Here is a 26,300-nt window from a genome sequence, read left to right on the forward strand (position 1 = left end):
CCGCTGTGTTGTGCAGGGCTGTGATTCTGGGCACAGAGAAGACCTGTCCCGTGGGCGGAGGCCTCTCGCTTGGAGAGGGCGTCAGTCTTCTGCCTCTGTGTGGCTACCCACTCATGCTGTAGTGCCCCCCAGATGTCACATGTAGAGCCAGAGCTGCTGGCCTTTCTGTTCTCTTCTTTCCCAAGTTTTGGCTGTGTGTCACTGGTTACAGGCCCCACTGATGGTAGGGCATGTCCTAAGTCCAGCCTCACCTGCTCCTTAACCTGGAGCCTGTAGGCTGATGTCCCTACCCGTCGTGGGAGGTCTTCTGCTCCTGGTCTGTGGGGAGGATGGCACGGGTGTCACTCTCTGTGTGTGCACTGTGACTTGTGCAGCACGGGTAGCAGACCCCTTTCCGTCCTCTGTCGCTCCAGTATTGACAAATGCGCCCTCAACCTGGGAGCTGAGGGCCTTAGTGTGTTTTGTAGAGAGACAGTACCTTCCCTAATGACCTCCACACAGCAACCCTGGGACGCCTCAGGCTTGTGGTAGAGTTTGCAAACTCTGTACGTCAGGACACCTGGTCACTGTCCTCCCCGGATGGAGACCTCATTCCTCTAGCCCTCTCCTGCTCTTTATCCACCCTCATCCTTGTTACAGCTTAAGCAGGGTCCCTCAGAGAGGCCTGTATCCTTGCCTTCGAGGTATCCTTTTGCCCAGGCCTCTAGGCCAGCCCTGAAGGTGGCTTCAGGGACAGGCCTATGGGAAGAAACCTAATGACTCCATGCTTTTCACTAAACTACCATGTTCAGACACTATTGCTGTGTCACAAGGGGAGCAAGGTTAACTTTATTGTCTCCTCACCAGGGCCCCGGCTGATGTCCCTACCCCCTCTCCTCTGTCCCCTCTGAAGGGATCAGCGTTCAGACTTGGAATGTGCGTGCTTCTCTTAGAGGTCCAGTGTGACTTCCTGTTTGAAGATCTTCTAAGTTTATGGAATTTCAGAAACGCTCTGTTAATAAAGGCAGGGTGACCTTTGACCTTTCCCCCCCAACATCCTGTAACAGGAAGCCAGAGATTCGCTTCTGCCCCACCTACCCGAGGGGAGCAAGGAAACATCCCTGGGAGGAAGGCCATTGCCTTTTGCCCTCCACCCTCATTCTGGAAAGTTCCATGCCCTCCCCTGGGGGTGACTGAGATACCCTTGCGGGATAGCTGAGGATAGTTAATGAGGACCAGAGCTCTGCACGGACAGCGGAGGCGGCGGTTTTCCTCTCATGGGGAGGTGGTACAGAGAGTGGGGAAGGGAGCGTTACCTCCCGCTAAACAGTGAGGACCCTTGGGGACCCTCGGGGCCTAGTTCTCCCACCCAGGGAGGGGTGGCGGCAAGGCCATCAATTTAAGAGTTTTATTTACCTTGAACTACTCAGCCAAGCAGACGCATTATTTAGGGACTAGAATAAAAAGCCATTCACTTTACTTCAATTGACCATTTAGTTCAATTTGCGTGTTAGTGCAGGTAATTACTGCAGCAATGACACGTGGTAATCGGGCTGATTGGGAGCCTGCCGGCTCTGTATTAATACCTCCCGTCATATACACTAATTACCCATGTGTTGCCATGGTTATCTGCATGGACGCCGTGTTAACGACACCCTGGAAACACAGAGCAATCGCGGGCGCTGAATTAAATCTTTGTGTTCTCTTAGAGCTAAAAGCGCGTTTCACATAAAATAATCATGAATAAAATGAGATCATTCTGGCGGAGTTGCCAGGAAGCTGATTAACTGAGCTGTGTAAATGTGACTTTACCCCACTCAAGAATCAGAGGCTCCCAAACGTTGTTGGGGTTGCTAGGCAACGCCCCGAGATGACATCACTCACACAAGCCGAGCTGCCCGCAATGTCATCTCTGCATGGTTACAGCACTTCTGTGGAGAGGGTGAGTGTTATAGAAATGGCATTATTTCCCCCTGAGTGATGGGTACAAATGGCTGGCGAGCCTCTGAGGGCCAAAGAGGAAGGGTTTGGAAATACCTGCGTGACGCACTGGGGGTGCCACGGGTGCTCCCCTTGGTGATACCAATGTGTGCACTTGGGAGGGTTGTGCCTAGATGAGGGGGTCTGGAAACCTGCTCAGGGGAGCCCACCCTCTCCCTACCCACGAATGGGCCACTGGCAAAGGAACTATGAGCTGTGGAAAGTCCCCTGTCCTGTACCACTAGGGTCTGACTCTTGTTTCACCTGGAACGTGACCCATCAAAGCACAGGACCAGCAGTGGTGCCGAGTTATGTTACAGGAGGCAACCAAAGGGAAGCTGTGTGGCCAGAGCAGAGAGGAAAGGAGGGTGGGAGGTCGGAGGTTTGCCTGACTCACCTGTCTTTGGTAGACTCTCATCTGCCGCTTCTTTAGCCCCTCCCTCTCCACTTGACCCTGCTGATCCTGTGATACCATCCTGGGTACTGTGTGAAACTCCTCTCTGGGGTTCTATCTGCCTGACCAGGTAGCTCACTCCCACCCCACAGTTTTTGCACTCACCACCCCCTGAATCCTCCTTAGATGCTCTCCGGCTCTCCAGCCCACTCTCTGACATGCAGGGCTCTCAGGTCCCAGTATCCATCCTGAGGGTCAGGCCTGCACCAGCTCCATCCACCCCTATCTTGATTCACTGTGTGACACAGACACAGACGTCAGAAACCTCTGCTTATGAGTTTGCTGAGTTCCGTCACTAACTTGGAGCCCAGGAAAGCAGTGGAAAGTTCCGTCTCCTTGTCCATGTTCAGCATGGAGTTGTCAGTTTAGTAACACACATTGGCGCCGACAACAGGTAGACACTCAGATGGCTTCAGGAATGAGGGGAATGGACGTCTCCCCAGCACTGTCCTCAGCTCTAAGCAGGACAATGGCCCTCTGTCTCCAGTTCCTGAGAGGTAGCCCAGGGCCATGTGTGACTCAATGGTTCTCTTTCCTTGGTGTGGTGTCTGTCTGTGGCATCACAAGGGAACAGGAGAGGGAAGAACACAGGCATACTAGGCCTGGCTCTTATCTCTAGAAACTTGTGATGTTGGTCACTGTCTATAAAACTTGCTGAGCATAGCTGGAAGGGGAGAGTCACCACAAGGCTGCCTGAGGGTCCCCAAGACTACAGATTTGGGGGTGTCCTTCAGGGAAAAGAATACTACAGCTTTGGGCCGAGAGTTCAGCATGGAGATTGAGGATTGTCTGAGTGTATATGCTTTCTTTGGGGTGGGATGTATGGTTGGCTTATGGGGCTGGGGCTGGTGCAAGGCTGCAGGCTTGGGATGGGGAGTAGAGGGCTTCTAGGATCTTTCAGAAAGTGACCCTGAAGAGGTGAGTTTTGAGGCAGATAATAGAGGGACCTCTGGGCCACACTAATGGAAGTTCTGTCCCCCTCTGACTGATTTGCCTACCTTGCACAAGTACCCAGGGCTCTTTGTCATAATTTAGGACCACACTTATATTTGGTTGTTTCTTCAGGGCTAAGCATGCAGTCCAGGTCCCAACTTCTGAGAGAGAGAGAGAGAGAGAGAGAGAGAGAGAGAGAGAGAGAGAGAGAGGCAGGCTTAGGGTCATACCTTCAGATAAAGTGCTTTACATAGTAAAGACAAAGTTGGGACAAGGCAGAAGGAGTGGGAATACCCTGGCCTGGAGTGTGTGTGTGTGTGTGTGTGTGTGTGTGTGTGTGTGTGTGTGTATACTATGCAGTGAGCTTTAGATGGTAGCCACTACTGACTCTAAGGCTGTAGACTCATGGGTACCACAGGTGGAGAGAGTGCTCTGTCTCCCCACTGTCTTGGTGAGTCTAAGTTTCCAACAGTCCAAGTGAGTTCTCAGCACTCAGGCCAGAGAGAGTGGAGAGGGCCATGGGGCTGACATGAGCTGCACACTTCTTATACACGAAGTCAACTGCCATCTACTGCTACCAGGATCTCACCAGACATGACATTCATATGCTAAGAATGACAACAATGGGAACTCAACTAAAGTCCCATCACCCTCAGTCAGGGGATGGGGGCCCGTGAGGTCCTGGCAGGAACTCTGGGAGATAATAGGTCCCAGGCTGACCCCAGACAAGGGCCTGAGGGCTGGGCATGGCCAGTTTCATATTTCCCACGGCCCTGTGTGATAATGACATTCTGCCAGCTCTCCTTTCTGCGAGATCTAGCATACCTGCTAGATTTGGAAACTGAGGCCCAGCTTCATCATGTTAGCCACGAGTGCTTTCCAATTCCATTCGCGGGGCAGGGATGCTCTACAGGGGTCGAGAGCAAAGCCCGGGAATGCTGACTCTCCACTTGCCTTCCTCTCCCTCTTGTGGAGCCTGAATGGTGCCAGCTTGCTCCCAGAACCTGCTTGTGAAATGCTCTGGCAGGGAGAACTTGGCACACGCTGGCTGGAAGCAGGGCAAAGATCCTCCCGGCCTCAACTCCCAGATTTGCAGCCACTGCCAACGCGCCTCAGCCCAGACCCTCTGACACACAAGCTTTTGTTTCTAGCAGCTAGGGGTCCCTGCCAAGTCCATACTCACCACATCTGAGCCAATTCATGCTAATTTTTTTTTTTGGAGGATTCCAGGTCCATCCTGTGACCTGGACCCTCCTCCTTTCTGCCACAAGCCAACTCAACCACGTAGCCAATATGTGGCCAAGTAGGTCATAGCCCATGGAGGCTGGCTTCGAGTGTGCATGCTCCTCAGTATACTGGGTCTTTGGGGCCCCGTAGTTGAATGAAAATGACTTGCTGGAGCTGATGCTTAGCAGGCCTTCAGGGCCAAGGGAGGTATTGAAACTCAAGTTGGAAGACAAGAGAGAAACCTGGAAAATTCTGGAATGCTAACAGGGCATGGTAGCAACAGACCTATAATCCCAACGCTCAAGAAATGGAGGTGAGAAGATCAGGAGTTCAAGTCGGCTTTGAATACATAGTGAATTTGAGGCTAACCTGGACTACAGGAGATTTTGTCTAAAAAAAACCAAAAGTTTTAATGGGGTTGGGAAAACAACTCGGTGGAGAAGAGTGCTTATCTGTAAGCATAGGGACCTGCATTGAATCCTTGGCACCTGTGTAAAAAGCTGGGCAAGGTTGTGCATGCTTCTAATCCGGGTATTGAGAAGAAGGAGACTGGCAGACCCCCAGAGTTCAGTGGTCGGTCAGTCTAGCAGAGGAGGTGAACTTCCAGTTCCATGAGAGATCCTGACTCAAGACAACGAGGCAGCAAGCAATGAAGGATGACAGCCCGTGTCCTGCTCTGTTGTCCACATGTGTACACACGCACTCACACGCATGCATCACACACAAACCTCTGCTACACATGCTTGTTCAGAAAGAGTCCTCCATGCTCTGTGCCCAGAGGTGGTAGCTGGTCAGGGTTGAGGCCCTGAGTGGGCATGGCTACCGGCACATGTTAACTAGCCACAGCTCCTCTTGGGGCGCCTCCTGCCCGACTCTGAGCTTCTTGCTCTGCTGTCCCTCCTCACAAAAGACACAGCGTGCCCTGCGGCACAGGCAGATGCTGTAGAGATGAAGATGCTGCGGCTTGGATAGACATCATCACCCGAGAGCCGGCCTCTGGGTCCACTCCTCACGTAGGGATACAGAAATCAGGAAGTGAACCAGAGACAGGGTTCCTGCCCTTGTCTTCTGCTCACAAATGGGGGAACTACTGCCTCACATAGACTCACTCTTCCTTGCTCAGCCCTCTTTGGTTTCCTACCCATGAGCCGCTGGTAGGTGGTTTTGGGGTAGGCGACTAGTGCCTGGGGACAGCTGTCCTATCCAGCAGAAACAGCTTGGCTTTTCTTTTTCTCCTGAAGTCCTCAGCCCCACTACTCCCAGGCCCTGATGTGGCTCAAGTTTCCCCAGGAAGGGTGTGACATCTCATCCCGTAAAGGTGATGGCTGCATCTGTGATGTCCGTGGATGCCCAGTGGCAAGAAGCAGGGCGGCTGATTCATCTGAGACCCAGCACAGCCCAGTGATGCTGCCAACATCCCCAGTTGTTGTGGAGGGAAACATGGACATCAAGGACCCATTGTATAAAGAATGCCCGAGATGCTCAGTAATACAAAGTTATTAAAAACCCCAGTGGGCTTCAAGTCTCCATCTGTAGTAATGAGTGAGAAGGTCCTGGTAGATTGGTGGAAAACATGACCTTGGGCAGCGAGAGCAGTCTAAATTGCTTGGGGTGTTTGCTAAGCCCCTATTTTATATATACTGGAGCCAGGGTAGGGTAGTGTCAAGACCCACATTCAAATTCAGCTTTGTCTGTGCTCAAATGGGACCTTGTCCTAATAATGGTACCTAGGAGTCTTGCTTTTCTGATCTGTGAACGGGAACCGTGTGACACACAGATGACCGTATGTTGAGAGCAGAGCCAAGGGCGCATGCTGATGCCTTGTCTCCCCAGTTCTTCTCCTCCAGGCCCTGCTAAACTGTGTGCACCAGGTTGCTTCTTCAGTGTAGGGATGGTCTTGCTGTGACTCCAGAAGGGATCTGGCAGGAGCATTTTAAAGCCACATGCAGAATGCTGTGCTCTATGCGCTGGGAGTGTGAGATGGGAGAGAAACGAAGACAATGGCTCCTGGCTGCCCTCTTGGAGGCAGAGGCAGAATCCTTCCGGCCTTTGTGTGGAAGTGGGAGCCACATCCATCTGGCTAAGATCTCTGCAGGGACGTGAGATGCAAGGAGTAGGTGTGCAGGGGAAGTTCTCGGACATGGCTCCCCTGCCTCAGTATCCCCAGTGGGAGAAGGGGACTTCTCATAGTTTTCTAAAAGGAGTGGGGGTTCTAGGAAACCAGGACGTGGCAGCTGTTCCATCATCTGGATTCGGTTATGTACGGATTCTGGGTTGGCATCTGGACTCTACTTGCTGGTAGCTGTGTGCCTTTGGGAAAGTTATCCACTTCTCTGTGCCTCCGTGATCTACTGTGGGAAATGGGCATGACAACAGGCCCCGCATCCTGGGCTGTGGTGAAGATCACACTGTCAGCACACTCTTCTTGAGCTCCAAGAAAGGCAAGGAGGAGGGAGCAGAGGACAAAGCAGTGACCAGCCGTTTGAGGTTGTTTCTTATGGGAAGCTCACTTGGGCACCAGCCACTCAGGAGGAGGGCTCCACTGGGGAGGAGGACCTCCAGGGAGGAGCCTCAACTCAGGGAAGCTGGATGGGAACTGGGGGGGGGTAGGATTCCAGAGACCCCACGGCTCACCCTCCCTATCCTAACCCCTGGCCCTCATTTCACCAGTGATGCCTGCCACACCCTGCGGAGGGTGGGAGGTTGGAGGAGGCCTTGCCCCAGGCCTGTTGTGGTGTGTATCTGATTTGCACCCGCCAGGTTGCAGTGGGGCAGTGAGGACCAGGTGCCTGGTTGAAGGCTGAGGTCAGGCTAGGGCTGCTGACTTTGCATGCATGCAAGGGAGGTCTGCATGGCCAGGCTTTCACCAGTCACAGAACCCCTACTTGACCTTCCTATCAGGCCCCAGGAATGAAGGAAGACAGGGCCCCAGCAGAGAGATGTACTTGCCCTTGATTTTGGTTTGTGATGGACGGGCTTCTTCTCCGTCCATCAGAGCTGCCTGCCTCTGGGTTTGTGCTGCAGGTCTCGGCGGGGGGCAGGGCAGGAGCTGGTGTAATATCAGTGTCCCACATGGGAACACAGAAACAAAGTGACAGTATCTTGTCAAGCAAAATCTTTCTGCCAAAGAGGTGGTCCAGAGCCCAAGCTGGGCAGCAGTACCCGGGGCCAACACGGCTTCAGTCTTCCATCCCTGATGCAGGTGGTGATTGGTGATTGTGTCTTCTCCATTGGTCTGACCTCACAGTCTGATGTGATTGGTTAATAGGCACAAGAGGGAAGAGAAAGGAAAAAGGAAGTTTCAGGAAGGAGTCTCTGCTTGGCTGGGCAGAGGAGTTCAGCAAGGGCCCAGGTTTAGAACCTCGTGCCTCCACCTCCGGCTATCCCAGCCCCTGGCAAATAGGCCCTGTGTGTGACACAGGGGCCATCGAGAAAACTGTCAAATGAGGATCAGGAGCCCAGAGTCACCAGCTTGTCCTCTGCTCTGATTCATCAAACCCTCAGCTCCTGCCCTGGCAGGTGAGGGTCACCGTGGGGGACACGGGTGTGTACCATCACACATACCTGGACAAAGTCTTGACAGAGTGCTTGTGACCCTGGAGGCTTGGGAGATGGTATGCCAGGGCCAGGAAGAGGCCTTCCTTCTGCACAGCCTGGGCCTATGGCTTTAGCCCTCTGCAAACGGCCCAGATGTCCATGTTGAGGATAAGTGGTGTAAAGTCAGTGCTCCATTGATGTCCTCAGTTCCTCCTGGGGGAGGCCAAGGATGGGAAACTGAGGCCCATGAAGGGGTGGCCAAGCTGGCCTTTACCTAGGAATGCAGCCACTCACTCTGACCTCAACAGAGCTTTGGTACCGTGTCCTTTTTTCCTTCCCATAAGCCTCCGTCCCCACAGTTGTTACCTTTATCTCTTTTCCTCTGATGCCCTCTCCGAGGTCTTTCGCCTCCTCTCAATACAGTTTGGAGCTGGGAGTGTCTCCTCAGGGGTCTCCAGGCCCGGCTGCAAGGGGCCTGTGGTGGGGCAAATGGTCTGTAGCCAATGTTGATAGAGAGGGGGATGCAGGGCTTTCAGCACCTCGGGCAGCCAGCCCTACCCTCTTCCACGGGGGCCATTTCCCTGACTCCTGATTTTTCATTACAGCAGCACACAGACTCCGAGCTGCCCAAGGTCACAGAGCTGCAAGGGGAGCAGAATGAGGCCATTACACCAGCCTCTAATGTCCCCGCAGCCTCAGCTCGCTAGCTGCCTCGATCAAGCACCCGGGACACTCCAATTTCCGCCTGTCCTGAGGTGATCGTATCAGGGCCTGAGTGATCTCCTTGCCGCCGGGCAGTGGAGATGCTGTGGCAGCAGGCTGGCTGTCCCCTTACTCGGCCACCTTCGGAGTCCACCCATCCTCTCTCCCTTGGGAACAAAGGGAGGCACCAGCTGAGACCATTGGCTGAGAAATGGCTGGCGGGCTGTCTCCCCGCGCTTCACCCTTGCCCTGTAAGAGTTCAGGCTCAGTTCAGCTGCAGGCCGTCCAGCAGCACCAGCCTATCAGTCTGGATGGCTGGAAGGGCTGGGATGCTAGGCTCTCACTGGGCTAGCCGCATGGGATGTGTGGGTGAGGAGTTACACTGGCCGCGTAGGGAGGGGGACAGAAGCTACCCTCAGGGACTCTCAGGGCCCCAGACCTCTGTCACCCTTCATTCCTGCACGGAAGGCCTGCTGTGGTCCTGGGGTATTGACTACCGCTGAGCCCTATGCTGACACCCCACTGCTAAGGGCAGGATCTGGGTTGAGATGGCTCAGGGCAGAGAGTGAGTTGATAACTCTGAGTCTCTGATCCTTACCCCTTAGAAGTTTTAGTGACGGTCCACATGCCACATATGGCCCAGGGATGTGGCGGCTGCGAAACTGGCTCTGGGCCGGGAAACATTTTACTGGAATCTGTCTCAACAAAAATGGCAAAAATGTCTCTACTGGGGGAAGGAAGAGACAGGCAGTGGCCCATCCCTGGACAAGGAGTCCTCAGCAAGCCACGGGGGAGAATGTAGTAGGGGGACCCTTAGCTGCCCTGTGCCGATTTGAAAGCAACTATGGCTACGCTCAGGTCCATAGTGCTGGAATAGAGCCTAGACAGACAGACAGTGCTCACGGGGTGCTGGCATCGGAAGCAATAGGGGTAGGTAGGAGGGCGTGGGCAGAGTGGGCCTACTTATCTGGAGTGTATGTTTACAAACTCTGATCTGTACATGGAAAAGGAAAGCTCTGCCTGGGACAGTGCCACAGGGCTGCTTCATGGGCAGTGGGCACAGATTCCCACCACTGGCTGAGATTCTGCCGTAAGCCAGAATAGGACCTCAAGCCATGTGTCCCTTTGCTAGGCCTGGACTTGCTCCTGGTCCTGAAGCCCAGGCAGGGACCTTGGGGCAGAAATCCACGGGTTTGGCTGCCAGTGTGCAACATGGGGGTCCTCATTGCGCGAGGCCACCTTCCAGTTTTCTCTGGCTCTGGAGAGCAGCCTGTGGGCCTTGGCTTTCTGCTCCAGCTGGAAGGCAGGGCTCTGTTAGGAGAGCGCTGCCCTCACCACATGGTCCCCTGGGACTTCCCATTACACTGTAAACAAACCAACACCGGGGATTACACCATAGGGGATAGTGGTGGGGGACACTGGCTTGGGCTGGAGCGGGGACTGCGGAGCCATGCAGCATGGCTTTCTTTCTTATGGGCAGCGGGTGCTCAGAGGAGAAGGGGCCGATGAAGACCAGGGTCTCTAGGGGCAGGGTCCCAAGCCCCAGCACGGCAGTACTGGAGTCTTTGGGAGAGCTGGGAGGCAGGGACCTCCCCCACGTTTCCCACTGCCTCACTGCTGGAAGCTCTCTGTAGTGATATGCGTGCAGTGAGACTTCTTCCTTCCTTCCTTCCTTCCTTCCTTCCTTCCTTCCTTCCTTCCTTCCTTCCTTCCTTCCTTCCTTATGCGTAGCTCTCCCCTTTACCAATGAACCCTGAGCCTTTCCATGACTATAAGATATACAACAGCATAGACCATGTCTTCGAAGTGTCTCATCCGATCACCTAAGCTAGACTAGCTGCCTCTAATTGCAACGTTTTCCCCAAAGGGGATGGGCTCTCCAAGGGAATGTTCTTGCTTTCCTGCTGAGGAAACCGAGGAATGGCGTCATTTCTACAACCAAACCAATCAGGTTTGACATGTCCTGTTAGAAGCTTTTGACCATGCACTTGACCCACCCCACTCAGCAACCTGGATCAGGCATACCAGCACCCTAGGCATAGCTTGGTACTGGAATTCTGTGACCTTGTGGTGATTTTGGGGTCTTTCTGGCTGACTTGAGGTTCTCATCCCTCAGGCTCGGTGCTTCCTCTGTGTCTGGAATGGAAACTATAGTCCATCCTCTGAGCTCACAAGACCCTGAAGAAAGTCAGTAGGGCATCCTGACTTTAACAGGAAGGAGGAATTAAAGAGGATTCCTGGTGATAAACTCACATGGATTTCTATGTGCAAATGCCTGGCCTGCTTCCTGCAGGAGCCCAGAACCTTCGTAGATGAGTCTGAAAGAAGCTTGCAGGGCATGGATTGCTGGAGAGATGAGATGGCGTTTAAAGGTATTTACTACTTGTTTAGAGGCTCTGAATTCTGTTCTAGGACCCTTGCTGGGTGTCCACAACAGTCTGCAATCCAACTCCTTGAGATATGGCTCCCTCTTCAGGCCTCCAAAGGCATTGCGCTTATGTGCACATACCCCCAACATACACACACACACACACACACACACACACACACGAGTTAAAAGATTAAAAAATATATTAAAAAATAAAAAAGAAGCCATGGTTGTTTTGTAAAGTCTTAGCTCAAGAAGTCAGAGCATCTTACTGCTCACTTAGATAGGGCTGGTGCTGTTGTCTATGGGGACTGCTTCATCATCATAAAAACCCAGAACTACCTTTGCTGATTTCCAAAAATGTCCCTTGGAGTGAAGACATTAAGGGCAGAACCATCCTAGTGTTTCTTGGTGATAGGTAATAATCCATACTCTAGGGGACACACAGAGCCCGCAGGGAGACTGTTTGGGGGCCTGGGCGGGACATCGTGTAAAGTTTAAGGCTAGCCGTGCTTCAAGGCTTGGGGGATGGGTAGGGTTGAGGGTACATCCATTAAGATCTCCTACTGGACCGAGATGTCCCAGATCCAAACGGGTCCATAGTCAAGAGAGATGATTTTCGAGTTACTTGTATATGGACCTTTTACAAAGCGGAGTGAAAATGACTGCAAATTAGGAGGCTTCCTCATAATTCTCAGGCTCTGTGGGTCGGGTGGGGCCTCTCTGAAGTCCCTGTCTGATGGCCATTTTTGTCAACTTGACTACATCTGGAAATAACTAAACTCCAAGCGGCTGGGTACATCTGTGAGGGATTTTTTTAAAAAAGTAAATCATCCAAGTGGGAAGACCCACCTTAGTCTGGATCTTTTGAGGTGGAAAGCAACCTTTAGTCTGGGCCACAATGCTGGTAGCAGCATATATAAGGACTTGAAAGAAGAAAGCTTTTGCTCTTTGTTGCCTTCTCTGGCTAGCCATTCCAATCTTTCACTGGACTTCGGCACATGCTGAAGACCAGCTAAGATAACCAGCCTCACGAACCAAACAACTGCTGGATTCTTCTGGCTGAAGGATGCCGAGCGTCAGACACTCCAAGACTGTCATGACCCCCTTACCCTGGTTAAGGGGTGGCCCTTCCAGGTTACCTGTGGTATCAGTGTCTGGCAGACCCAGAGCCCAGAAGCCTTGTCGAGGGTGGTGTTAGTTGCAGAAGGACTAACCTGACCTCATTCACACAGGGAGATGTGTGTGTGTGTGTCTCAGCAGGGGCGGTCATGACTCCTTGGAAACAACTGTCCAGTTCTGGCTTTGGGACCCTCTTGAGGTACTGGTGGCTGATTTTCCTGGCCCCTTTGTAGATTCAAGTCCTCTCCAAGGGGTCCAGGAAGTTAGGAGCCCAGCTGGGATGCATGATAAGACATAAGCATCAGGTGTCTCAGAGATGGGTCTTAGCCCAGTTCAGAGTCCCTGGTCCAAGTTCCATGTAGACTGGGAAGCCCAAGTGTCTGGGGGCAGGTGAGCCCGGTACCCTGAAGCTTTCTTTGACTCTTCTGTGCAGCAGGATCGGGAGCCACTGGGGCTGGCCCTGTGCACCTCTGGGTTCATGCGATGTCACCTTTGAGATCCCTATGCTCCTATTCCATACACCATGCCTTCCTCACCTCCATGAGTCTCCCCCAAGGCTGACATTCAAGAGCGGCAGACAAATGTGTGTTGCAGGAAACAAGGGGCCACGTGGATGGTTCTGCCTGTACCTTTTGCCAGGCTTCGTGGATCCCTGGCTTCACAGACCCCAGACCAAGGGACTTGCTTGGTGACTGACAGGGTAAGCCCTTCCCAGTGTCCTTTCCTAGTCACGCAGGGCCACTGAAGCCGGCCTAATCTATCTGGCTGAAACCGGCAGTCCCAGCCTTGGTTATTGTGTTTCGTGCCGAGATGCTTGGATTTACTGGGTTATTGGGTCATTTTTCACTCTGCATCTCTGGTAACCAGACTTGGAAATGAAAAGTCGCGTAGTGCCTAACCGTGATGGAAGAGGGTTGGGGGGACATGGGTGCCTGCCAACCTTCAGGGCCTAAGAGACTGGGCCGGAGGAGAGCAGGGCTTGTGGTCCCATGGCAAGAACGCCGTTGCAGGAGACCACGACCAAAGCCCTGCTGCTGGGAGAGGGAGCCTGACTTGCAGAATTCTCCGCGCCTCAGAGCCGTCCCACGCCTGCGTCATCTAGCTACAACATGCTATGATGATAATATCTATGGGACAGAAAATAATAGACCTATTTTATTTTGGGGACCTCTTAGAATATAAAAAGGAGGGAGAAGGATGAAATGACCGTCTTGAGGAAAGCTCCCTCTGGCCCTCTGCCATCTCCTCTCTCTCTCCTCGGCTTCCCCCTCTCCTCCTCTGAAATTGGATTATTTCAGGGCCTACAACGCACTTGTGCAACACCCGAGCCTCCCCCAAGAGAGCCCAGGGGCATCCGAGGCCTCGCTGCCTAGTGGGCGAGTAGTGAGAACTAGGGTGGAGGTGGGAGAGAGCACTTGGGTTAGCCTGCAGGGTCACAAGCAACTCAGCAGCAGGATTGAGACTCACACTCAGATCTGAGTTTATGATCCAACATCTGGTCACCATCCATAGACACTTGTGGCACAGAGATCTAGTGGGCAACAAGAAGTTGGAGCCTGGAGCAGAGCTCTGGTGGAGAGAGACCAAAAGAGAAAGAAATAAAAAAAAATCGAAGAACACACTACTTAAATGCTACCAAGGGCTTTGAGGAAAGAGGTTTGGGGACCCTGCTGTGGGTAGTTGGTGGCATTGAGGAGGATGGTGAGGGACCTATGTAGGTGGAAATAAGCTTAACCATTGGAACCTAAAGTTTTCCCAAGGACAGAACAGCTTGGGTGGAGGCAGAGGGGTGGATAGACTCACTTTCATATTCTGGTATTCTAAAGGCATACCTAAATTCTGTTTTGGTGGAAGGGTTTGATTCCCAGTTTAACAACACACACACACACACACACACACACACACACACACACACACACACACACCACAGAGTATGGGTAATGCTTAGTTTGTTCTGAATTAATCCTTCCTGTCCAGATACCCCGGAGGAGTTCAAGGTTGGTTGATAACAGCCCACGCCTTTAATCCCAGAACTGAAGAGGCACAGGCAAGCCAACTCTGTAAATTTGAAGCCAGTCTACTCTACATAGTGAGTTCCTAGCAGTCTTTGTCTATCTAGTGCATTCCTGGCCAATCTGAGTTACACAGTGAGACCCTGCCTCAAAACAAACAGTGAGACAAAACAAACAAACAACAACAACAACAACAACAACGAAATAAGCAGTACTAGTGCCTAGATAACCACAAGATAAGGAGGGGGGGTGATAAGGAGAGAAGCAAAGCCGTCAGGGTCCACAGCAATACTGAAACGTGACTGGCCACCAGATCAGAGGGGCTAGGGTGAACCCTGGAACAATAGACTGGACCCACATCCCCTTTGCCTACTGCCTAAAGATGGAAGACAGATTTTAAAAAAAAAACATTTCCTTGATTGATTGACTGTGAGTGGCTGCATCTGCCACAGTGTGTCTGTGTAGAGACCAGAAGACAACCAGTGGAAGTCAGTTCTCTCCTTCTGCCGCACCAGTCCCACGCACTGAAGTCAGGTGATCAAGCTGGGTGGCAAGCTCTTACCTGCTGAGCCATCTAGCTGTCTGCTCAGATCACTCGCTCTCAGAATAAAGAACAGTTTAAAGAGTTGATTTCCGTCTCTGCTCATTGGCTTCTGAAATGACAGGCAGCAGGAAACAAATGCCTGTTTCAGGCTTTGAGCTGTGGTTTGGCACTGACTGCCAGGAGCTGGATGGCGTGTGGCTCCTATGGCCCTACTGCGGTGAAGTGGCCTTTATTTAGCACCTGCCCTTCACCCTCAGGAAGGCTGGCCCCTCGCAGCACATGGGTGTCTCAGTACCTCCCTCTCAGTGTTGCTGTGGACCCAACAGATCAAAACAAAACAAAAACCTCCCTATGCTTTCTCTGGGGAAATGGGAGGAGGGCACCCGGCAGACCCCTTCTTCTAGTGTGAGCGCAGTGGGGTGGCAGCATCCCTGCTGGGATGTGTGTCTTCACATTTCTGCGTTGGCTGCACTACGGTCTGAAGCTCAGACTCCAGGGATGCGTGCTTCCTGCGAGCCATGTGTGGGTTCTAACCTCTGCAGGTCCCAAAGACATGGGAGTTCTGAGACATGGGCACGGGAGCCCAGCATGGTGCGGCTCCTCTGAGCCTAGGACCCCTGATAAGTCGGTGCCCCATTGTCTGACTAACTGGCTTCTCTCTTGTTTTGCTCCCTGGTATCTGAGGCTGATGTTGGCATTCAGCCTCACTTTGCAGGCACGGGTGTGTCCGTGTAGTAGGAGACGAAGGTTCTGCGGCTTTTAAAACAATCTTTTCCCCTGATGGACAAAAGCCCAGGAAGCTAGGCCGGCATACAACTGGTCAGGGGAACTTGGGAGTGGGCATGAGAGATGCCGAGAAAGGAAACTAGAAGCCGATCTCGTGTGTGACAGTCATCTCTGTGGTGTCAACTCGCTGTGCAGGTCTTCCGTTCTCTGGGTGGGGACGAGGGATTGGAAGTCCAGGGGTGTCTAGGAAAGGCAGGGGAGTGGCTGGAGGGGAGGGGGTTCCTCTGCTGTACCCTCCCCTCATGGGTTGGATTACCTGGAGAAGTTACTGTCTGATACCCACAGCCAGCATGCCTGAGAGCTTAAACTCCAAGCTGACCGTAGCTCTTTAGAACTTGTCCCCCTACAAATGAATGACCTTAATTTGACTGAATTTAACCCATAGCCTAGGAGGGAGGAAGCACCAGCCACTTCCCAGAGTACCAAGCTGCCACCCTCCATCCCCCACTCACACCTGCTGTACCCACTTACTCTGGAGCCTCAGGTTCAGAACCAATCATGCCGTGGCCATGGAAGGTAAGAAGGCCAGGGTCTGTGGAGTTCTAGATCCATGTTTGAATGTACTTTCTTCATTAAAGTCTGCTCTGATGGAATCTGTGCCACCCAAAATGAGTTGTCATTAAGTGTGCAGTTTAGTGGGAATCGGTAGAACACAGTAGGTGTAGTTCAGTGGGAATCAGTAGCACACAGTAGGTGTAGTTCAGTGGGAATCAGCAGCACACAGTAGGTGTAGTTCAGTGGGAATCAGCAGCACACAGTAGGTGCAGTTCAGTGGGAATCAGTAGCAGACAGTAGGTGCAGTTCAGTGGGAATCAGTAGCAGACAGTAGGTGTAGTTCAGTGGGAATCAGTAGCACACAGTAGGTGCAGTTCAGTGGGAATCAGTAGCACACAGTAGGTACAGTTCAGTGGGAATCAGTAGCACACAGTAGGTGCAGTTCAGTGGGAATCAGTAGCACACAGTAGGTACAGTTCAGTGGGACTCAGTAGCACACAGTAGGTGTAGTTCAGTGGGAATCAGTAGCACACAGTAGGTGCACAGGGTGGTGTGGCCAGCACCTCTGTCTAGTTCCAGTGCATTTTCAACACTCTGAAAGAAAGTCGTATCTGGCGCAGGGATGTGGCTCAGTTAGCAGATGGTTTCCTAGCATCCACAAAACCCGGGTTCCTTACCCAATATCATATCAGTTGGGTACGTAGTTGTAATCCCAGCACTCCAGACACAGAGGTAGGAGGATCAGGGGAGGTCATTTTAGACTATACATGAAGTTTGAGGCTATCCTGGGCTACAAGACACCCTATCGAAAAAGGAACAAGGGCAAAAACCAAAGCAAAAGAAAGAATGAAAGAAAGCCATGCTCACGAATCCAGTCACTGTTGTGTGTCTTCTCTCAGGGCCTGGAGTCCCTCACCGTGCTGTCTGTGTGGATTAGCTTATTCTGTTTTTCCCATGTAAAACACAGGGTGGCCTCTTGTGTCTGGATCATATCACTAAACACTGCAGTTTGAAGGTTTACCCCCATGCTGTGGTAGATATTAGAGCGTCCCTACTTGTCTTAGTGTTCTATTGCTGTGAAGAGACGCCATGGCCATGGCAGCTCTTATAAAATAAAGCATTTAATTGGGCTTGCTTACGTTTTCAGAGGTTTAGTCCATTACCATCATGGTGGGGAGGAGATGGTGGCCTGCAGGCAGACATGGTGCTGGAGAAGGAACTGAGAGTTCTATATCTGGACCAGCAGGGAGCAGGAAGAGAGAGAGAGCCATTGTGCCTGATTTGGACTTTAACCTCAAAACCCACTCCCAGGGGCACACTTTCTCCAACAAGGCCACACCTCCTGATCCTTTCAAATGGTACCACTCTCTGGTGACCAAGCATTCAAATCTATGAATGAATCTATGGGGGTTATTATTATTCAAACCACCACATAACCTTTTGTGGCTGGGTAATATTCCACTTTGGTGGCTGAGGGTAGACCATACTGCTTTTCATCTGCTGATGGATGCTTTAATACATTTTACCCACACACTGACCAGTAATGCTGATGTTGACGTGGTGGTTTCTGTTGAAGAAACTGAGGCTTCTGAGGCCAGGTAAGAAGCTGATGACTGTTCCCACCAGGACATAGGCTCTTCTACCCTTTCATCTTACACTAAGCTTGTCTGTTCCTGAAGCCCTAAGACCTGTTCCATTCCTTCCAAAAGCCTTCAGAAGGGCCGTTTTCTGGACACAGAACTCTAACCTGGTGTGCCAACTCTTTGAAGACCCTGGGCTTAGGCCAGGTGTAGTGAAATATTTCCGGAATCCCAGCATTTTGAGGCTGGAATTGAACTCACAGAGATCTGCCTGCCTCTGCCTCTCCAGTGTGCAGCCATCAAAGGCGTGGACTGCTATACTTACCTTTTAAACATAAACAAAACCACATCATGTACACATCTGAAAATGTGACAGAGTTGGAGCAATGTCTCAGTGGGTAAGAGAACTTATTGCAGAGGCCTTAGGTTCAGTTTCCAGCACCCACGTGATGACACACAGACATCCCTAATGCCAGTTCCAGCCCTCTTCCGGCCTCCCCGGGCACCAGACACATGCAAAATGCTCATGCATGTAAAAATAAATATTTTTTAAAAAGGAAAATGCTGTAATAAAACCCATTATTACGTTTTTGTTGTTGCTGCTGCTGTTGTTTGAGACAGTATCTCACTCTGTAGCCCTGGCTGTCCTAGAACTCACTATGTCGACCAGACTGGCCTCCAACTTCCAGAGGGCCGCCTGCCTTTGCTTTATGAGGCCTGGGATTAGAGACATGCCCCACCACATATGGCTGAAACCCTGTATTATGTATAATTAATGTATACTAATAAAACATTAAATAAAAAACACCTTGCTTGGCATGTGTCCTCATTCCCTGTGGCCCCAACAGGGTACACAGTAGGATGTATGGATGATCACTCTTGATGTATGTGGCATTCACCAGGTTCTAGTGGATCCCAAGTTTGGGCGGTGACTCGGAGGGAACAGGGTCCGCAGCTGGGGGGTGGGCAGTGGTGCCTACGGTACAGCTCAGTGAGCTACACAAAGGAACATGCGTGCGGAGGGGAGGGCACGGTCGGACACCCCTTCAGGAAAGAGGAATCATTTCTCTTTTTTGTTGCCCCATGCCGAGAAAATGTGTACTTTTCAATAAATGGGGTGGGGTGTTGGGGGAGGGGATAGCCACGGCACAGGCCAGTTATCACTGGTTTTAGCTGGGACTATAAAATTTTATGAGCTATTAAATGGTCCTAAACCTCCTTTAACATATAAACCGGAGTGTCTGTGATTACCCATTAAGAAAAGTAGGTTCCGTGGGAGAAGGCTCATATTCCACCCCCGACGTGTTCAGTCAGTGAAACTTTGAACTTGCTTTGGTGGCCGATGGGGAGGCACTGTCTTGGCCATAGCCTGGCTTTGCCTGTGGCTGAACAGTGGCTCACCTCTGAACCTTGCAGAAGCATCTGCTTCCCGTCATGGTTTCACGGCAGCAAGGTGAAAGTAGAGCCCAGGCCAGCGCTGCCCACCAGCACCATGGCGAGAGGTCCACATGCCCCCAAGGGGCAAAGGAGAAGGGAGAAATCAGGACTGGCTCTGAGAGGCAGGCTGGGGAGACTCCTAGAAGGAGTTGCGATCTTCTTCATATCTGAGCTTGGCTGCCCATGAAGGGGGGTGAAATCCTCACCAGTGTAACAGGCACAAACTTGAGAGGAGCTTGGTCAACCAGGGTCAGCTGTCATGTCCCATCTGGGCCAGGTGGGTGTTTGGCTAACTTGATCTGTTCTGAGTTGAAGTGTTTTGAGACGTGGGGCCAAGGGATCCCAGGGTGGGAGACAGCAGAGAATGGTCTATCGGGGGTCCTTAGGAGTGGGGGGGTCCCTCTCTGAGGCAGACTCTAGCCAGAGGACTGCTGAGAGAGAGTCCTCCTTTGGAAGGTAGTTTCTCGACATTTTGACAGTCTCAGTTTTCCAAGGGTCTCCTGTTCTGAAGAGGCTGGGGAGGTCCAGGTAGCTGGACCTAGGACTCCAGGGCTGGTCCCATGGGAGCTGGGCAGCTTGGGCTGGGCAGGTCAGGATACATTTGAGGTAGTAGACGATACCCTACTGGATTGTGGGGAACATGGGGGAAGAGTTTGGCTCTTGTCCAGACCAAGGGGGATGGACATGAGAGGGAGCACATCTGAGATTTGGGGTGTGGTCCTGGCTGGGCCTCTGCATACTCACCGTGAGTTTTCTCTCGTGTAAAATGAGTGACAGGACCCATTTCTAGGCAGGATCCAGGACAGAGGTGTGCTGAGGCTCTTCTGGAAGTTTGTATTCAACAAGAAGTGTGTGATGGGGAAATATAAATCACAGAAAACCCTTAGTGGGGAGGTGTGGCAATTGACACATGGCTTGCGGTGGTGGCTTTTCCTTCTGGGGCAGAAGAAAGCACCAAGAGGGGCCAGGACATCCAAGGCCAATCAGGCTTGGTGCAGAGACAGAGGAAAGGTCCTTAGATTAGATCTGCATGTGAGGGACAGGTTAGACCCTCCTGCCCAGGACTGGCTTCCAGGTAACAAAAGTGAGGAGTCCAACTGCCCACAGGACCCTGGGAGTGAAGAGCAGTGTGAGTTTGGGGCTCCCCCTTTCCTTGGGACAGGCCAGTGACACCCTGGTACTGTCCTGAAGGGATGACAGATTCAGTTTGGAGCCGATCCTGACTACCAATCTCCCTCCTATCACAGCCTGTTCCACGACCATTCTAGGCCCAAACCCGAGGAGTTCTCTCTGGCTTGCACATGGAGCAGCCAGGGTGGCGGGGGCCTGGGAGGCCAGGATCTGACAGCCATGTGTCTGCAGGCCTGGCGCCGGAATTTAAAACCATTGCAACAGATCCATTGGGCAATTCCTGTGGGGACGCTGTCTGCGGGGAGCACGGCAGTGGGGACACTTCCTGGTCATGTTTATGTGGCTGGCTTTAATCTCCCAAGCTCCTGGAGCGTGTGTGTCCCCCTGGCTGGCTTCCCCATAACACTGGGCCCTCTTTCCCCTGGGCGTGTGGCTCCAGGCTGCCTAGTGCCTAACAGGGTAGGGACAGGTCAGTTTGGATTTGGGGGGCACTTGGGGTGTCATCCTGCTGTGTGGAGCCTGGTGTGTCCGACGCCAGTTAGCCTGTGTGACACAAGCCTCTGTCTGCCTGGCTGTAGGCTGTGTGATCCACCCTCCAGGCCCCTCTTTACTCCAGAGTCGGATAACCCAGGGGGCACTTCAGGGTGTTGGTGGTCCTTTCTCAACCTTAGCCTTTGGGAAGCGGCAGGGATGGCCTTCATTCTAGATCCCTGGCTCTCATCCCAGCCCTGTCTCCGGTCACCCATGTCCCCTTCTGAGAAGGGAGGGGGAGACAGTATCCTAATTGGCTTTCACTGTCCACTTGACACAGCCCTGATCCACCTGAGAAGGGAGTCCCAATTGAAGGATTGGCCTTTGGACTTGTTTGTGGGGGAATTGTCTTGATTGTTAACTGATGTAGGAGGGCCTGGTCTGCTATGGGCAGCACTATCCCTAGACAGATGGACTTAGGTGGTATAAGAAAGCTAGCCGAACATGGGTCTCTCTGAACAACTCACGCTTTCTGCTTCACGGACCTACCCTGCTTTCCTCAATGATGCTCTATAACCTGTAAGTGTAAACAAACACTTTCCTCCCCTAGGCTGTTTTTGGTCGTGTCATTTGTCACAGTAACAGAGAGGAAATTGGAATATGGAGTTAAGAACTGAATTCCAAGGCTGAGTTTAACACAGTACCCTCTGCAGGGTGTTTATGCTCTAATATACACAGGGTCACACCTCTGACTGCAGGAGCTGCGTCTAAGCTCTGTTTAAGTCGGGGTACGAGTCCAGAGAAAAACCACCCAGGCTTTCTTGTATATGCAGTGTGGAGGAGCAGAGCTGGGATGAGCTGATTATGGGTACAGGGGCTGCATAGCTGGGATCCCCGGGAAGGTGTGCCAGGAGGAGGAGGTGTGACCTCAATTTGGTGAGCCATGTTGGGAAAAGGTGGCAGAGTGGGTGATGGAATCTGTGAAGAAGAATGATGAAGGCAGCCTCAGAACCTCCATTCCTGGATAACGGGGACTTCAGCAACCTTCCAGAGATCCTGGGTGATAGCTCGGTGGGATGCTGACCCTCAGAGGTTCCTGTGGAACATACTGGGAGCCAAGTTCTACCATCTTTACTAAGGGACCTCTCAACTCGGCCTGTTCCCACTGTCCCTCAAACCTGCTGAATGAATGAAGTTCTTTCTGGAGAGGAGGATGACCCAGGATTCTACTGTGAGTAGAACCTCATGTAGACTTCCGTGGGGTGGCCCACCTATGCTTGCAAACTGGGCAGCAGAGATGTGGCTACCACCATCATCCCTGGATTTTAGAAGGGATGCTAGTTGGTTGATCCCTTTAGGCTGAATGCCCACATGTATTCGCATGGTGGTCTTGTGAGGTGGGCCAGGAGCTTGCTTATCCCACAGATGGTGGTGCTCAGGCTCAGAGTGTGCCCCTGGCCCAAAGCAGCCAGTCTCTTCTAGACCGCTGTAGCCCCTTCTATATCTGTCTTCTCTCTAGACTTTATGCTTTTGTGGCCTAGGAATCCCTGCGCACTTCTGCTCTAGAGGGAAGGGAGGACCCTTCTGATGTCACTGCCACCTCTCTGTCACCCCCTTCGGTGGCTTTCTTCCTTTCTCTCTCCCATAAACCCTTGGAGGGTCCCCATGCACTGTATTGTCATAGGTCCTGGTATCTGAGCACCTTCTACCCTGCAGGTCCATCCCAGTATATAGCCGGAGACAAGGGACTTCTCTGGTGATATTATGGGAACTGAGGTCCTCTCTTGTTTTTAGTCTCATTAATAAAGGAATTCAAGAATGGACTCAAACAGAAGCTCCAGGATAATTTTATTAGAGTTTATAAGAAAAACCCCAGGGTGGACCAGAGTGAATTACGCTGGCACAGAGGTAAGCCAGCCACATGACAGACAAGCAACCACGTGGCAGGGAGGGGCGCTTTAGGAAAAGAGCAGGGAAGCCTAAAGTATAAGATGAGTCATGCTTAGAACAAAGACATTCAAAAAGGAAATTTTACGTTTTTCTGAGCGATTCAGAAAAGTGGGTAGGCTTAGGATTTGTGGCTGTGTCCCTGCAAGCCACCACACTCCAGGGTGGGACCCTGAGAAAGAAGTACAGTCTCTCATTAAAGGGATAATTATTCCACCCATTTCTGTAGCATGGCTAATGGGAGCCTGACTTTCTCGAGGTGACTTCCTAGCCAGATCAATCTGGCTCCACCCAGGTCAGAGATCCCATCATCCTCTTGACCACATGAAATAGTTTTTCTTTAATATGCCTTTACTGTGGCTGTGTCCCTAGGTGGGAGATTCCGATCTAATCTCATGGGGGACATTCCTGTCTTTCTGGTCCTGGGAGGCAGAAGATTCCCCCATATCTGGACCTTTGGAGAGTAGAGCATGGTTCTCTCTGCTTTGCTGAAGGACTGACTTACCCAGACTTCCCCTCTCTCCCTGCCCTTGCATCTCGGGGCCTGGACTTGTAGAAGGAACTGGGGGCAGATCTGGGTACCTTTTCTCTCCCTCCTCCAGTCCTGGGCCAGCGCCACTGGTTCCCACACTGTGGCCCACTGGGAGGAAGGGCCCCGCCTCCTTAGACAGTCTCTCGGCCCACCTCCCCGGGTCCACCCTCCAGACTGGACTCCTGTCCCTGTCCTCCCTCAGTCTATCTTCACCCCCTATATTCAGAAGTGGATTCTGGGCTGAAGGCCTTTTCTTTCTTTGACCATGTGACCTTGGGCTCTTCTGTCTGACCTCCTTTGACATGGTGGCACATTTACACAGGTCCCAGCACTACCTGGACACTAGACCATGGGGGATATACAGGCCTGGCCTCAAATGGCCACAGCTGTTGTAGTGGCCTCCTATGCTCCTTCCCTTACTCCTGCAGGCCTTAGGGCCTCTCTACTTGACTGGGAAGGGCATCATCCATAAGCTGGCCTTACAGGACCAGGGCCATCCATCACAGGGCACACAAGAAGCATCCACACCATGTGTCTGCCTGGCTGAGGATTTGGGGGGCAGCTTAAGACATATCGTCCCTACTTCCTGCCGACGGCCTTCTCATGCTTTTTGCTGGTGGGGGGCTGTTGGATCTCCACCTTCCTCCCTCTCATGGGATACTTCGGGAGGATTCATAGTCGCTGTGTTTTGAGTGGCTTTGCTTCACAGGTAGCCAGAGACTCAGCCCTGTCAGGAGACCCCACCTCTACCCTTACTGTGAAAGCTGAAGGGGTGGACACCATGGCTGTCCTGGCATTGGCTGGCTCTGCTGCAAGCTCTAATAATACGCATTTCCCAAATGGTTCTCCTGGCTATGCTGCCTCCTGCAGTAGCCAAGAGGTGGATGTACCTCCCAAGACCGCCCCCAGTGGGCTGGGCAGGTGGCCAGGGACTCGACTATTCCATTCCACCTGGCTCTCCAGCCATTCTAAGGACAGAGTCCACCCCTGGCTCTGGGAAATATCAGCATTGTGTGGGAAGGAGTGGGTCCTTGTGAACACCAACCTACCAACCTTCTCTCTGCCAGGGCCAAGTGGAGTCGAGCTCAGGTCAGGTTGGCACCAGGATGGCAGGGCTCTGCCACTTTTACGTCCTCTCTGCATTTTAGGGTTCTGTCTCACTGGGTTCAGCCACACGCTGGACAAGCATTGATTAACCACTATAGACCCAGTCCTGTTCTGGTCTCACTTCTGACGGGCCCAGCCTTCTTCCTTCAGACCTTTCTCAAGCGTCCTCTCTATAGAGCCTCCCCTGTCTTTACGCCCTAGACTGGGTCTATACCTCGCTGTGCTCCTACTGCTCTGTGTCTCTCTCCCAGACTGGCACACAGGGAGGTCCTCCTTTTTTGCTTGTCCTAGGGCAAAGGCTGTCCTGTGTTGATATTCCCAGTGCCTCACCCTCTCCCTAAGGTTTTGCATAGAGGATCTTGAGGGGTGTCTGCAGGCTCCATGTGGGATGACTCAGAGGAAACTCTGCCTCCTCTGTAGAATGGCTACAGCCAGAGGACAAGCTGTGGACCTGGCCAGCTCCCGTCACTGACACAGATGTGGGCCATGAGGGCTGATTCCTAGTGCCAGGCACCTTGTTTGGCTCTAATCCAATTGCATACTGCTATCTGCCCATTCCACATAGCAAGGCGGCCTTGGAGGGCATGCTCTGACATGCCTAGGATTGACATGGTCCACGTAGCCAAGCTGGTGTGAGGACGTAGTTAAGGCCAGCCTCTGGTATCTGCTAGCCCTAGGCAAGCTCCCAATGGGGTGTCAGAGCCCTTGGCACCATCATTACAACCAAGATCAGTCCCGGATGAGCTGAGCCTGGCCCTCTGACAAGTTCTTGCCCCTGAGGGCTGCTCACCTGGTTTCTTTGGCTTCGTGGCTCTTCAGACTCCTTGCCTTCACTCGCCAGGTCGCCATGCTCCTGACCCTAATTAGCTGTCAGGGGAGCAAGGCTCCTGGCATTCTTCCCATCCTAGGCGAGGGACCCTGAAGCCCAGGCAAAGGACAACCGTAGCCCTTGCTCCGTAGGGCTGGTATCCTGCGTAGTCTTTTTCTTTCTTTCTCCTTGGTTTTTCAAGACAAGGTTTCTCTGTGTAACTCCGGCTGTCCTGGAACTCATTCTGTAGACTCAGAGATCCATCTTCTCTTCTGGCTGGTCTTACGTCAACTTGACACAAGCTAGAGTCATCTGAATGCAGAGAACCTCAACTAAGGAAATGCCTCCATAAGATCCAGCTGTAAGGCATTTTCTTAATTAGTGATTGATGTGGGAGGGCCCAGCCCATTGCGGGTGGCGCCATCCCTGGGCTGGTGGGCCTGGGTTCTAGAAGAAAGCAGGATGAGCAAGCCATGGGGAGCAAGCCAGTGAGTAGTGCCCCTCTATGGTTACTACATCAGCTCCTGCCTCTAGTTCCTGTCCTGCTTGAGTTCCTGTCCTGTCTTCCTTCAGTGATGAACAGTTCTGTGGAAGCCAGCTAAACCCTTTCCTCCCCAACTTGCTTTGCTCATGGTGTTTCATCCCAGCAATAGTAACCCTAACGAAGACATCTGGGCTCCAGGGGAAGCTGTGTGGAGCTGTTCTTACACATATGAGCTCGTGTTTACATGTTCCCAACCACTCCGTGCTCATATACAGCCATAGCTTTTCACCTACTGTGTGTGTGCGAACCCAAGGGGGATTGTACGCGTGCCTCGCCAGCTGACATTTCCACGTGTACACATACCCCTCCCTCCACCCACACAGGTAGATCCAACAGTGGTACACAGGTGTGCGCACACCCCTCCTCAACACAGGCAGAGGCTACAGCTGTCTGGCATGTGCATACATGCACACCCAGGGCAGTCCTGTTGCGGCGCAGCCCCCTTCTGCAGCCCAGAAGTCTTCTTTTGCAACTCTTGCATTCCCAGCGCAGTCCTTTGTATAGGCAGAAGCTTTCCAAACACTCCAGGCTTGTTTACCAAGCTGTGCAAGAACATTTTGTCTCTTCTCCAGCTAAGCCTTCCACAAGGAGCAGGAACGTGCCC

General features: G+C 52.3%; 1 protein-coding gene across 2 annotated transcripts in view; it reads left to right on the forward strand.

Annotated features, from left to right (window-relative positions):
• The first annotated feature begins 1,860 nt into the window (after nt 1-1,860).
• Nucleotides 1,861-26,300, forward strand: part of Rxra (retinoid X receptor alpha) — a 185,699-nt gene continuing 161,259 nt past the window's right edge. Inside the window, exon 1 of one of the 2 annotated variants that reach the window (XM_075985565.1) lies at nt 1,861-1,921. Coding sequence is in view for 1 of the 2 variants with exons in the window: in XM_075985562.1 (XP_075841677.1) it covers nt 1,883-1,921 (39 nt within the window). In the remaining variant the exon portion in view is untranslated. The remainder of the gene's footprint in view (nt 1,922-26,300) is intronic. The other variant, XM_075985562.1, reaches the window with a different exon arrangement.

This window comes from Microtus pennsylvanicus, chromosome 9, assembly GCF_037038515.1.
Source record: "Microtus pennsylvanicus isolate mMicPen1 chromosome 9, mMicPen1.hap1, whole genome shotgun sequence".
Taxonomy (NCBI): Eukaryota; Metazoa; Chordata; class Mammalia; order Rodentia; family Cricetidae; genus Microtus; species Microtus pennsylvanicus.